Here is a 15,472-nt window from a genome sequence, read left to right on the forward strand (position 1 = left end):
TAAAGCAGTAGTGGCATATATGCCAAGAATTGCTACATGAAACAAGCAAAACAGAGAAAAAGTTCTCAGTAATTTTTACGTGCTTCACTCTCCCCAACAGCAAAATAGCCATGCTGATACCATCTGCACCTGGAACTATGTTTGGAAAGGGCTCAAAGACACTCAGAAAAAGCAGCTGTGCAAAACACATCTTTCAGCATTGACAGTTCAGAACTAACGAGGTATCCCGGAAACTGAGGTCTTAAATATAAAACATAATAATGACAACAGCCAACATTTGTTGAATGCTTACTATCCTCTAAGTACACATTCCCAAAATAACCCTGTGGGACTGAGACAGAGATTTCACAGATAAGGACATTTATAAATCTGTGAAGAGTTTTTATAAATGGAGAAATTTACTACAGGTATGGTAATTTGAGAGAGAAAAATTAGGATAATATACAAAGCTAAATCTTTGCCAGGTCCAAAATTAGCAACCAGAATAAGGTAAAGCAAAACACATTGAGGACAAAAACCCAAAGGGTTGCAGCCTTCCTAACCCACTAGGCCTCGGGGCGTCCCCCCATCCCACCTTCCACCCACTCTGGGTCTCCACTCAGGCTATCACAGCGATTCTCAAAGGGCCAGCAGCTTCAACATCACCAGCCAACTTGTTAGAAATGCAAATTCTCGGGCCCCTACCCTAGACTTACTCAATCAAAAACTCAGGAGGTAGAGTCCAGCAATTTGTGTTTCAATAAGCCCTCCAGGTGACTTCTAACACAAGTTTGAGAATCACTAATCTATTAAGTTCTAACGTCCTCAAAAAACAGGTTCTCACAGTATAACCTTAATTTCTTCAAGGTTTTGGCTGATAGATCATGCTACCCTATTATCCTTCATGCAGGAAAGAAAATATAAATCAGCTCATTTCTAAAGATTTTCTTTAAAAGCATAAGCTTTCTTACAAATACGAGTGATGTTATCTACTGAAGGCTTCCATTACAGAGTAGTTACAGCATAAAGAATTATAGCTAAGGTATTTCAATTAAGATGTCTTTATAAATATTTCTCTTCCTGAAAAGACTATTTATTCTTGGCCTCCTGACAAAACAGATACAGAGTAATTAATGTGAATATAAGGACAATATTTTCAGGCAAGAGTTCTTATTACAAACCTTTCCCTCAGTGTTGGGTATGATGGATATCCTTCTAATAAAACACTCTAGGAAAAGGACAGATTATACAATTCAGGTAACTTGAAAATTGCCTATCTGTTTACATAAAAAAAAAAAAAGGTAAAATTCCCATCTCATACTTCTTTAAAATAAATTCTGAATAGACTAAAGATCTAAACATTGAAAACAAAAGCCATAAAGAATTAGAAACATATGAAGGCATGTTGATAACCTTGGGAAGGACTTCTTAAATAAGCAGCAAGGAAAAAAAGAAGACAAATATTTCACAACATTAAAACTTAACACTGCAGGTCCAGAAGATGGCAGCATAGAGAGGAGTGGAAGCTAGTTAGTTCCCCTGGAACAACTAATAAACAACGAGGAACAACTAGTAAATAATCTGAAATAACTGCAGGAGGACAAATGTTAACCGTCCACTTATCATACATGAACCTGAATTGGGAGGAATGCCTGAAATCACAGCATAAAATCTGTAAGTAAAAACTGTGGACCCATGGTGGGAGCCCCCTCCCAGGAAAGCCCAAACTGCAAAGCCTTGCAGTGCTAGAGAGCAGCACTCTCCAAGTAAGTGAATATAGCTCAGCTGAGCTCCAACTGGAGTTTTAATTAACAAAAGTGGACTGCTCAATAGAAGCTACAAAGCCCCAACAAGCAGATAGAGGATTCTGGTGGTGACTGAACTTGGAGAGCCAGAGGACCTCACTGGGAGGGAGGGGAAGCCCAGAGGACCTGCTGCTATCTCTGGCTGACCGGTGAAACTGAGGGGGGCCACAGACTGGCCCTGAAAGGGGGCTTTGTGTCCCTTTTTTGGCTCAGAGGAGAAAGCCTCGGCCATTTTCAGTTCCCAGAGCTATGACCCAGATAAGGGTGGAGACAGCAGAGGCAGAGGGACTATTCAAATGCTAATGACCTATCCCTAGGGGGTGTATCTTCCCTAAGAGGAAGAAGGTGGTGCCAAGCTCTACTACCCACCTTCCATCCAGAACCAGACCCCAGAGCCTGGGGGAAAACAGCCAAGGGCCATACCTCCTTAAACCACTCTGGAGCTACAGGCTGCCAGGCACCACCTGCTCGGCAGAAAAGCACAGTGACTTGAGGCCTCACAGGGTGTATCAATCTTCTAAGACTCACCCTCAGGGAGACGGGATACTATTGCCTCCTTCTGAGACCTGAGCCCGTTCTGCTATGGGAAAACCTGATTGGGGTCACCAAGGAAACCAGATGCCTAGACAGCAGAAAACTACAACCCACATTAAGAAAAACAAAGATATGGCCCAGTCAAAGGAACAAACTTATGCTTCAACTGAGATACAGGAATTTAAACAACTAATGCTAAATCAATTCAAAAAGTTTAGGGAAGACATGGAAACAAAGATGAAGCATATAATGAAAACACTGGGTATACATAAGGTAGAAATGGAAAGTTCAAAAAACAACTGGCAGAATCTACGGAAATAAAAGGCACAACACAAGAGATGAAAGACATAATGGAGACATACAACAGCAGATCTCAAGAGGCAGAAGAAAACACTCAGGAAATGGAGAACAAGACACCTGAAAGCCTACACACAAAGAACAGACAGAGATAAGAATGGAAAAATATGAGCAATGACTCCAGGAATTGAATGACAAAACTCAGGAATATACGTGTCATAGGTGTCCCAGAAGAAGAAGAGAAGGGAAAAAGGGAAGAAGCAATAATAGAGGAAATAATCAATGAAAATTTCCCTTCTCTTATGAAAGACATAAAATTACAGATCTAAGAAGTGCAGCATATCCCAAATAGAAAAGATCTGAATAGGCCTATGCCAAGACACTTAATAATCAGATTATCAAACATCAGAGATAAAGAGAATCCTGAAAGCAGCGAGAAAAGCAATCCATCACATACGAAGGAAGCTTGATAAGATTATGTGCAGATTTCTAAATAGAAACCATGGAGGCAAGAAGGAAGTGGGGGTGATATATTTAAGATACTGAAAGAGAAAAATCACCAACCAACAATCCTATATCCAGCAAAACTGTCCTTCAAATATGAGGGAGAGTTTAAAATATTCTCTGACAAACAGGCAATGACAGAATTTGTTAACAAGATACCTGCTCTACAGGAAACACTAAAGGGAGCACTACAGACAGAAAGGAAAAGACAGGAGTGAAAGGTTTGGAACACAGTTTTGGGAGACAGTAGCACAGCAACGTGGGTACACTGAACAGGGATGACTGTGAGTGTGGTTGGGAGAGGAGGGTTAGGAGCATGTGAAACACCAGAGGGAAAGAGGAAAGACGGAGACTCAGACCGTATAACTCAGTGAAACCTAGGGTGCTCAATGGTTGTGATAAAAGGTACAAATATGTTTTTGCATGGGGTAGAGCAAATGGATGTCAACATTGCAGGGTGTTGAAGATGGGGTGGGATTGGGGGAAGAATACTGTCAATGCAAACTGGAGACTGCGGTTAATAGAGACATTATATTATGCTTCTTTAATGTGGCAGGGGCAATATACCAAAGCTGAGTGCATCGGGTGGGGGTGGGAGGGTGTCGGGGAGGGGTATGGGACTCTTGGCATTGGTGATGTTGGTCTGTCTCTTTATTCTACTTTAGTTTAATGCTATCTTTCCTTTTGTTGCTTTCTAGTTGTCATGTTTTTTTTCTCTCTCTTTTTCTTTTGTCCCTCTACCTTCTTTGACTCTTCCTCCTTCTTCATGGAAGAAATGGAGAGTTCCTTATATAGATAGTGGCATTGCTGGTGAATACATAAATATGTGAGTATACAGGAAACCATCAGTTGTTTACTTAGGACAAAATGTATGGTGCGTGAACAAAACCGTCTTAAAAAAAAATGGGTTGATGAAGAAACCATGAGGGCAATATACTGAGTGAAATAAGACAGACACATAAGGAATAATATTGCAGGGTCTCACTGATATGAACTAATTATAACATGTAAATGCATAGACATGAAATATAAGTTACCAGGATATAGAACAAGGCTAAAGAATGGGGAGTGGTTACTCATTATGAGCAGAATGTTCAACTAGGGTGAACGTAAACATTTGGAAATGGACAGAGGTGACAGTAGCACATTGTGAGAATAACTAACAGTGGTGAATGGTATGTGAAGGTGGTGGAAAGGGGAAGCTTAGAGTCACGTATGTCACCAGAAGGAATGCTGGAGGTGAAAAGATGGGAATGTATAAAACAGTAAACCTTGTGGTGGGCAATATCCAAGATTAACTGTACAAATATTAGAAATCCCTCTCATGAACTAGAACAAATGTAAGACACTATAATTAGAAGTTAATAATAGAGGGGCATATAGGAAAAAAATATACCTATTGCAAACTATTACTACAGTTAGTATTTTAACATTCTTTCATCAACAGTAACAAACGTACTACATCAATACTATGAATCAATAATGGAGGGGGACTGGTTAGGGGTATGGGAGGATTTGAGTTTCCTTTTTTTGTCTTTATTTCTTTTCTGGAGTGATGAAAATGTTCCAAAAATTGAAAAAAAAAATTGTGGTGATGAATACACAGCTGTATGATGGTACCATGGGCAACTGATAGTACACTTTGGATCTCTGGATAATTGTATGGCATGTGAACAATCTCAATTAAAAAAAAAACTTAATACTGCTACATAATAAAGATACCATACGCAAAGTTAAAATATAAACAAGCAGAAAATTATCATTCAAAATACCCCTACAAATCAATAAGAAAAATACACACACACACACAGAAAAATGGACTGAAAATGTAAATAGGCAATTCCCAGAAAACTCAAATTGCTAATAAACATAAGAGATATTCAACCTCACCAAGAATCTGGATAATGCAAACCAAAATGAGAAGCCATTTCTCAGGTATAAAATCTGCAAATCTTTTCAGTGTTATCAAACTTGAATGAAGAGGGAAATGGAAGTATAAATTGGTACAACCACTTTGGAGGGAAATTCTAATTCTCATTATTTACCTTATTCACTCATGTACCCTGGGAGACATACAAGGATGAGTTCACTGTAACATTCATTGTAATATTAAAAAAAAAAATAGGAAAAACTTGAATACTCATTAATAGTAGAATCAAAAAATATATCTACTTCAGAGGTTTAAAAAAAAAAAACCAACCAAAACTGTGGAGGAAAAGTTATATTGAGGCATAAAAATAGAAAGAATATCCAAAATATATTGTTGAATGAAAAAAAAAGCTGAATAATAAACAATGTGGTAACATTTTTAAAACATATGCAAACACATACTCAACGTAAAAGCAAAGTAAAGGGTCTAGTTTGGAGGGTTATATACCAAATAGTTAATAGTGATTGCCTCTAAAGAGAGGGCTAGCAATGGGAGTGATGGCAAAGTGAGAGTTAGCTGTATCTTTAATGTTTGAATTTTTGTAATAATCACATATTCTTTTTTTATATATACATTTAAAATTAATATTTTTTAAATGATCAAATTACAAACCATAAGATTCATAGGACTGGAGTGGAGTGGAGGTCAAAGGACCTGGCTTGAAATGCAAGCATCATTTCATTTTATCCTTTCAAACATACTATTGAGATTTGCAAGAAAATTGTGGAACATTGGGCAAGTCATTTAATTCCTGGGGCATGGTTGATGGTCAGTAAATATTTGATAAGTAATTTAGACTCAGTTGCCCAATCTGCAAAAAAAAAGGGCAAAAATCTCTATATAATAAAATTGCCTTGAGGTTTGAGCAATAAAATTTTTAAGTGCAAAGTGCCAGGCACGGTTAGGCATGGGGCATGCAGTGATGGACGGTGTAAGCACAAATCTTGCTGGGGTTCATTTACATACTAATAGTAGGAGACAGATAATAAGGATGTAAATAAAATGAACAGAGTGCAATAATTGCACTGGACAAGGAGCCAGGAGATCTGATACTGTGACTCACTTAACCTCTATGAGATGCAGTTCCTAAGTATAAAATGGTGATGGTAAACCAACTGACAACACCAAAGTTAATGCCAAAATCATTGTGTCAACTTTTTTTCACTTTCATTAAAGGGAAGTGTTTATCTATACAAAGACATAATTTTATCTCAACTGATATCTCAAAGATAAACTAAAACTTATATACGAGGCTCCCAGTCAATAGCAAGTATCAGTGGAAGAGCAACAGATGATAAAAGGCAATCAATAACTATTTATTGAGGACATTTTTGTTAATGTCATATAGTGAAGTAAAAACCTGCAAACCAAAATATAGAAACATTTGAGAGAAAGTAGAAACATTGTGTAAAACGCAGGTATAATTTCTAACGCAGAATGCATGTATATTTAGAGTTCAGTTGTACAAATCAAAGGAATTTTTCTCTAAATTAGTCTAGAGATCAGCTAATACTTACTGAGCACTGGCTGTGTGATAAACATTGTTACAGACACATTAATATGTTGTTACGTTTAATCTTGTCTCTAAGCAATCCATGGTTCCTGGGAGCTATTTCATGTAACTGCTATTAAAAGAACCAATCAATGCATTCTTCTGTGCTTATTTCTGCCACTTAGAAATGATTGCTGACTAATACATCAATTCCTGACAGGTAAATGAAGGCAGAGCAAATGTAATCATGCCCATTTTACAAATGAAGATATATGCTCAGAGAGGGATATAGGACATTTGGACCATGAGGACATTCTGTAAACAAACATTTTAATCAGATTAATACTAACACTCATGAATTGTCATCAAATTAGTAGTTTTCAGAGCAAAATTCATTAAAACAAAAGAATTCCAATTTTTATACAGCATTTTTTACATTTTACTTTAAGTATGATTTATAATGACAATTTGATTCATCAATCACTTTTTTTTGGTCTGTGTAGAATTTTACAAGTTGTATCTTCTACAGCTGTGTGTTCTCTGCAGCCACTAGCATGGGTCAAATACCAACAAGATTTTATTTTTTCTTTGATGTTCAATCAGTAACAAATTTTGCAATATATAGCTTTTTCAGAGTCTCTTTCATTTCGGGTTGGTAACTTTTAATAATCCTTTAATATTTTGATATTACTGATAGTTTTAATGTAATCTTTGGCTAACCCATAAGAAATCTGTATATTTTCCTCAGCTGCTCTATTGTCAAGATCCTCACTGATCTCAAAAATACTTTTCTCAATTACATTTTTCAAGCCCATCTATAATAGCCCTTCTCCTAAAATACTGTTTTTTAAAGGTAATTTATTGAGATATATTAGCACCCCATATAATACATCCAAAGAATACAATCAATGGCTCACAGTATCATCATATAGTTATGCATTCATCACACAATTTTAGAACATTTTCATTACTCCAAAATAAAAATAAAAAAAGAACACCCAAAACATCCCATACCCTTAACCCACCCACCCCATCCCCCTATTATTTATTTATTTATTTTGTCTTTATTTTAGTACTCATCTTCCCATACACTGGTTAAAGGGAGTGTCAGTCACAAGGTTTTCACAATCAAATGGTCACCCCATAAAAACTATATAATTATACAATCATCATAAAGAATCAAGGCTACTGGATTATTGTTCAACAGTTTCAGGTATTTCCTTCTATCTATTCTAATATACTCAAAACTAAAAAGGGATATCTATATAATGCATAAGAATAACCTCCAGAATGACCTCTCGACTCTATTTGAAATCTCTTAGCCACTGAAACTTTATTTTGTTCCATTTCTTTTCCCCCTTTTGATCAAGAAGGCATTTTCAATCCCATGACGCCAGGGCCAGGCTCATCCCTGGAAGTCATGTCCCTCATTGCCAAGGAGACTTCCACCCCTGGGAGTCATGTCCCACATAGGAAAGGAGGGTAATGAGTTTATTTGCAGAGTTGGCTTAGAAAGAGAGGCCACATCTGAGCAACAGAAGAGGTTCTCTGGGGGTGACTCTTAGGCATTCTTATAAGTAGGCTTAGTTTCTCCCTTGCAGGAATAAATTTCATAAGGGCAAGCCTCAAGATTGAAGGCTTGGCTTATTAAATTGGGAGTCCCTAATGCCTGAGAGAATATCTGGAGTTCCCCAGGTGGGGGAAGTTTAATATTTCCACATTTTTCCCCAGTCCCTTGAGGGGACTTTGCACATACTTTTTTATCTTCTGTCTCAAACATTCTGGAATGTATCAGGGTATTACATTAACCTGTACAAAAAACAGAATCTCATTCTCTATTCTAGGTTCCATGTAATTATGTTGTTTAAATAAACTGACCATACAGGTTAAATTAGATAGTGTGCACAGAAAATTTAAATTTTATACCAAATAAGCATCTCTTCCTTTGGTCTCACACAGAAGATGAAGTTTTAAAATACAGTCAATATCAACCTTTACCCTGTATTCTGATTTACCTTAGTCCTAACCAAGTTTGTTTCATTCATATCTCTAATTGAAGTCTGATCTCTTTTTCAGCTCCATTAGCAATTGCTGCAGAACGCTATCTCTGGGTCTCAGGTGTCACTCAGATACCCAAAGTTACAAGGAACTATTAGGCTATACCCAAAGATCTCAGCATCTCAGAATTTAGAAATAACAGTTAAAACACAGGAATAGATGTGACTACTGTACAAGCTTACAATCTAGGAACCTTTCCAATGAGCCTTACTGAACATTCTGTACTACTTAATTATTGATTGCCCAATCTCTGCCCGTGTTCTATTCCCTGATAACCTATGCTTTCAAATTCAATTCTCAGCATTTGCTCATTATAGTTAGTTTATATTAGTGAGATCATACAATATTTGTCCTTTTGTTTCTGGCTTATTTCATTCAACATAATGTTCTCAAGATTCATTCACTTAGTTGCATGCCTCACAACTTCATTCCTTCTTGCAGCCACTCAATATTCAGTTGTATGTATACACTACAGTTCGCCATTCTATTCATCAGTCGATGAACCCCTAGGTCACCTCCATCTATTGCAAATAGTGAATAGTGCCACCATAAACACCAATGTGCAAATGTCTATTCATGTCTCTGCTTTCAGTTCCTCCAAATATATACCTAATAACGGGGTTACAGGATCATACGACAACCCCATACCCAGCCTCCTGTGGAACCACTACAGTGCCCTCCAAAGAGGCTGCCCCATTCTACTTCCCTACCAACAGTGAATAGGTATATCTCTCTCCCCACATCTTCTCTAGCACTTATATCTTTCTGTTTATTTTTTAAACACCTTTCTTCACATCCCATACAACCCATCCTAAGTGAACAATCAATGGCTCCCGGTATAACTACATAGTTATGCACTCACCACCAAAATCTATATGAGAACATTTCCATTTCTTCCACAAATAAAGAAGAGTGAAAAAGAATTTTAAAAATCAAGAATAAAAAAAATAAATAAAAAGGAGAAAGACCAATGATGAGAATCCCATATCCCTCCCTTATAAACCCCTCTTACTGACGTTTAGCTTTGGTATATTGCCTTTGTTACAATTAATGGAAGAATATTACAATGTTACTGTTAACTATAGATCCTAATTTGCATTGATTGTATTTCTTCCATATACCATCCCATTTTCAACACCTTATAATGGTGACATTCATTTGTTCTCCCTCATGTAAAAACTTTCTTATATTTGTACATTTAATCATCATCATTGTTCACTCTAGGTTTTGCTAAGATATACAGTCCCAGTTTTTATCCTGTATCTTTCCTTCTGGTGTTATATTTGCCCCTAGCCTTCCTCTTTCAACCTACTCACACTCAGCTTTATTCAATATACTTACAAAATACTGCTACCATAACATAGTATTGTGCTATCCATAAAATACTGTTTTAATGTCCTTAATCCCCTCCAAATCGGAGACCACAGATCCTGTTAATGCATACATGCACTGTAGGATGCTTAACCCTATGACACATGCTCACAATTCAATAGCACGTAGCTTTGAAAGAGTGGTTAGTTTAGTTCAGGGTTTCTCAGCAGCAGCACTATGGACATTTTGGGCCAGTTAAGTTGTTGTAAGAGGCTGCCCCGTGCAGTGTAGAATTTTTAGCAGCAAGCACCATCCCCAGCCTCTACCCACTAGCTGTTAGTAGCACCCCCTCCCAGCTGTGATAACCAAAAATGTCTCTATACTTTGTGTAATGTCTCCTTGGGGGGAAGGGGGCAAAATCACCCCCAATTAAGAGCACTGGTTTAGTTGTGACCATTGATAATTATTTTATACAGAACTCAGACCAAAGAGACCACTGATAATTTTTTTATGCAAAACTCAGACCAAGGAGAAAAACCAAAGGGATTGGCAATTTCCATTTTAGTCTCTGTGCCCCTAATACAGATCTTCCAAACAATTTATTAGGTCAAAACTGTTCTGGGATTTTACTGGTAAATTCTTTAATACACAACAGAATCAGAATGTCCTCAGGGTCAAAAGAGCCTACTGCAGGTTCAAAATAGTTAATAATTTCCCCAAAGTTCAGTACTTAGTAACAGAGGTAATAACTGAATCTTTTGGGATCCTAATATAGTGCTTTTTCTCTTTATACCACATTCCTCAGTTGAAGTCAGAGTTCTATATTTCCCCTTTCCAAACAAAGTCACTTATTATTATTTAAATATATTGGAGCCCAAGAATATAATCTAAAGACCACAAAAGTATATAGCATATTTACTACACTGAGCTTATATATTTTAAAATAGACATCCTATTGTCTCAGAGTGGGAAACCAGTAAAATTATATAGATAAATACATGAACATAATACTTATTTTAAATGATTATGTACAGTAATATTTATCAACATGTTAATACTTTCACGATAATGGCTGAAAATAGATTCTAAATACAAATTATCCCATTTGTATAAATTTATATATCTATATATTTGTATAAATAATAAATTCACACACACACACACACACACACACAGATGCACACAATCTCTGATAGGACTAACCAAAAAAATTACTAATTATAAACTTGGATGGGAGGATGCTAGCTTAGGGAATTTGTATTTTTCACTTTTCTACAATGAACATTGATTGCTTATACAAAACATATTTTAAAATACTTCTATAAACAAATTTATTTCATGCACAAGAGTCCTAAAGAAAAAAGTAAATTTCTTTAATAATAATGGAATTAACAGACTTGATTAAATATGGTAGATTGATATGGAGTTATGTTTCCGGGGCTATCATTTGATTTATGGTATATCTGAATCTCTTTAACATCAGAGTCCTACTGAATTAATTGGCTTGGCTCTATCCGTGAAAACAGTACATTACTCTTTATTGAAAAATCTGCAGTAGATAATGTCCTTGTTAACCTCTTTGCTCCCAAGACCAAGAGCCAAGATTACCAAAAGAAGTGTAAAGAGATATAAAGAATTTACAAACTATGGGTACTTAGACTGAAAGCAAAACATGAAAAGCAATGGGTTTTGTTTTGTTTTGTTTTTTTTAACAAAAACTCTCTCTTCCTTCTGCTTATCAGGCTTAAAAAAGGGTCTATCTTGAGAGCCAACAGGCAATTCCAGTCTCTCCCTCCTCCTCTCTGTATGAACTTCAATATAATAAGCCACTGAATGCTTTTTAGGTACAAAGGGTTGACAGGTACTGAAAGGAGTATCAAGATAAATAAGACTGAGCCCCTGTCCTCAGGAAACATACAGTCCAGAAGAGATAAGGAGAGTATGCAACTTGCACCTATGGTTTATATACCTTGTTGCTCTTTTTCCAAACTACTAGGAAGCAATACTGATTACCTGCAGAAAGGAGATAATGAGTTACTATAATGGTAAGTTAGGATTTAACAAATGATTATGATTAGCTAATCATTATATAGATATTTCTTTTTATTTTCTGTTGTATTAGAGTGGCCAGAGGGAAATTCCTGAAATTTCTGAACTATAATCCAACTACCCTGATCTTTGATAATGATTATATAATTATACAGCCTTTATCTTGTGATTATAAAAAGCTTATACCTCTACCCCCTTATCCTATTTTTCAACTTTAGGGTCTTATGATCACTAAAGACACCCCTAATGTTTACTAATGAAGGGCCTTAAGTCAGCTCATAATTAACCCACCCCAATTCCAAAGGTATCTTGATAGCACTGGATATAACCAAAACTGGCCCACCTTACATGGGCAATAGCTTAAACTTTAACCTATAAAGCGTACATACATTCTGTGACTAAGCCTGTAATCAGTCTGTGCATGCTCAATAATTAGATCATCTCTAACCTCCTCATCTCAAGCCACTGTGCTCATTATCCTAGAACCTGTCCAACTTTTGATACTATAAAACCATCAGTTACTGTAGTTCGGAGGCACAGATTTGGGGGCTGATAGATCAGCTGATCTCCTGCTTCACCCACAGATTAAACTCTTTATCTCTTTGAAACCCCGGTGTCTCAGGAATGGTCATCAGGCAGAGAACCTACCGCTTTTGATTGGTGTCACTACTGGTCACATGTCTAAGTGCAGCTAAGAGCATCTTTCCAACATACACTATAATCCATTACAGCTTACTGCTAGTGGGGGTTTTACATTTATCTGTATATGATCTCTGGTTCAAAATGGGCTATTCCAACCTGGATGGTCAACATCATGTCTCAGGGTACCCAGGAGCTTGTCTTCTGTTTCCTGGCTTCCAGCCACTCGTACTTGAATCCAGCTCTCTGGTAAGTTTCCAGCTGCATTTACCATGCAGCTCTTCCACCATCCTCATAATTTGTGAATCTTTGCAATAGCAAGGCAAATGGGGTTAACAATTTATGCCTTGTGATCTGATCCTGCCAGAGTCAATAACTGCATCTAAGAGGTTAAAATGTTGTCTGTAACATGTCCATAACTCACATATGAAGCAAAGCCTGTACTTTGATTTGCTGGACACAACACAAATTTTGAGAACATTGACAATTATTCACCAATGCCTATATAATACAGACTTTAAAAATTCGCACCCACCTGCACTTCTAATGTTTTCAAAATCAACATGTATTATTCACGTACAAAGAAAAAATTTTATTTTTAAAAAAAGTTCACATCAATTAACTCTGGTCCATCTGCCTACCAAATAGTTCTGACAGATCTGAACCTAAAAGGAACAGGCTTCATTTCTTCTAAACCCCAGGAAGCAGAATAACTTTCACATAGCTAAAAATAGACATACTTATAATCAATAATAAAAGAAGCTAATTTTTACCAACCATAATATGTGCCAAGGATTGTATTAACTAAAAATCCTAACAACACCCTATCCCCATTTTACAGTTGAGAAAACTAGGGCACAAAGTAAAGTAACCTACCCCCAAGTTCACATAGCTAGAGAGTGCAGAAGTGGACTCCAACCCAGATAGCTTAACTTCAAAGCTCAAATTATAGATTACTATACTGACACACTTGACCTCTGCCTTCTAGGACAAAGGAACAAATAAAAAACAGAAAGAATGAAAACAAAACAATTAACAACCTATAAGCCACGATAATTGAATAATGGGCAAAATTTGAAATCACAAGGCAATGCTAGAAAAAAAACATTTGTTCAATGAATGAATGAATGAAATGTGGGACTTAACGACTTATACTCATTAATTTCCTGAAGAATAAAAGATTGGACCAGGGGCTGGGGGGCGGGGGGAGGGGGCGACAACAATGAAACCTACAACTGCATAATAAAAATCTCTGTTATCCTACGCAACAATGATGCTGATAAAATCTTGCTTAGTCACCTCACCATTCAAGAGTAACAATATGTCTCTCTTCTCTTAATCAGCACGCATGCTCTAACCCAACACACAACAAAAAGGATTCCAAAAAGCAGCTCAGGGACAGCCAAAAATATTGAGCTTAGAAACCAGAGAATATGATTCTAGTGTCACTAGTTGGGTGTAGCAAGTCACTTCTTCCTTCTGGATCCTAATTTCCTCAACTGTAGAGTGAAGAGTTTTAACTCAAGTTCGCCATGACTTCTAGCTCTAATATTTGAATCTGAGAAGAAGAAAAACCCTTGTCAAACTTGGAAAGGCTCGTGGATGCATTTAAAACACCGTGAACTTGGGTTCTTTGGCCAGTGTACACTTGTAAGCCGTCAAAGCTCTGGCTGGCACAGGGTACGGAACGGCTTCGGGGTCACAGGACTCAAGGTGCAAGGTCAAGTCCACCTTTCAACAACTGTGTGTTGCTGCATTAAACCTCGATGCGTACTAAAATCAAAAGTCAGGGATTCTGGGTTGAAAAGCAGCAGCGGGGGTAGGAGAAAGCACTATTCCAGGTCGTCAGAGACCCTAATTCTGCTCCTCGGGTAACAGAGTGAGACTCCAAGGCCCAGAGAGGGCAAGCGCCTTCCCCCGCGTTACACAGCAATTAGCTTAGCGGCGAAGTGGGCCTAGAACCGCGATCTCCTGGCTCCCTGCGAAGCGAGGCAGCAGGCAGAGGAGGCGGCAGCGCGCGGAGCCTCCGCACGAACTGCAGGGGGCGGCGGGATGGCCGCGGGGGCGCCCGGGGTTACCTGTGTCAGCCCCCGCCCCGGCGTGCAGCAGTCTGACCTCCGGCCGCCACCCGTCGCTGCCCGGCCTGCCCCGCACCACCTGCCGCAGGAGCAGCCGCACGCGCCGCGCGGCCGGGCCGCAGTGGCCGCCGGGCGCCCCGAGGAGCAGGAGCCGGGACTGCATGGGGCCGGGGGGAGCTGCCGCGCACGGCGAGAGGCTGCGGGACCGAGCCGCGTCCCGGGAGGCCAGAGTGAAGCGGCGTGGCCAGGGGGACAGGAAGCGGCCCCGGGCCGAGTCCGCCGGAAACTTCTTCCCCCGGCACGACCGGCTGCGCCTTCTCGGCCCGGCCCGGACCGGCCCGCGGGGACGCAAAGAACCGCCGAGCGTAGGCCGGGGCAGCCGGCACCGCCAGGGGCGGTCCTCGGAGCGGGAGCGGCGGAGCGCTGTGCGGCCGGCCCTCCCCGCGCCCTCACCTGCGTCCTCCACGCCGCCCGGCCCGCCTGCATTCCCCGGTCCCAGAAATTCTCAGGAGTTAGTTAGCAAATGCTGCAGGTTTTTAGAAGCATTGTCGATGTGATTTTGCAGATACTTCAGTGCACTCTGAATTCGCAAAACGTTGTGCTGAGTCTTCATTTCTTGGTTAATGGCCCGTTTCTACAGTGGGCTTACCCTGGATACCGAACTTTCACCGATCTTGATTCATTGTAACCATAGCAGCGTTTCCTTAAAGTACTTACAAGCCTTACCCTTTGTCTTTTTTTTTCACCCCTACATGTTTTATTACCACTTCTTAAATTCTAAATAAAGAACGCATCT

At 38.8% G+C, this 15,472-nt stretch overlaps 1 protein-coding gene across 4 annotated transcripts in view; it reads right to left on the reverse strand.

Annotated features, from left to right (window-relative positions):
- VWA8 (von Willebrand factor A domain containing 8) overlaps nt 1-14,839 on the reverse strand; it is a 445,644-nt gene extending 430,805 nt beyond the window's left edge. For all 4 annotated transcript variants that reach the window (XR_005211207.1, XR_005211206.1, XM_037800501.1 and 1 more), the window contains exon 1: nt 14,677-14,839. Coding sequence is in view for 2 of the 4 variants with exons in the window: in XM_037800501.1 (XP_037656429.1) it covers nt 14,677-14,839 (163 nt within the window). In the remaining 2 variants the exon portion in view is untranslated. The remainder of the gene's footprint in view (nt 1-14,676) is intronic.
- Nucleotides 14,840-15,472: the final 633 nt, after the last annotated feature.

This window comes from Choloepus didactylus, chromosome 12 (genome assembly GCF_015220235.1).
Source record: "Choloepus didactylus isolate mChoDid1 chromosome 12, mChoDid1.pri, whole genome shotgun sequence".
In the NCBI taxonomy this organism is placed as follows: domain Eukaryota; kingdom Metazoa; phylum Chordata; class Mammalia; order Pilosa; family Megalonychidae; genus Choloepus; species Choloepus didactylus.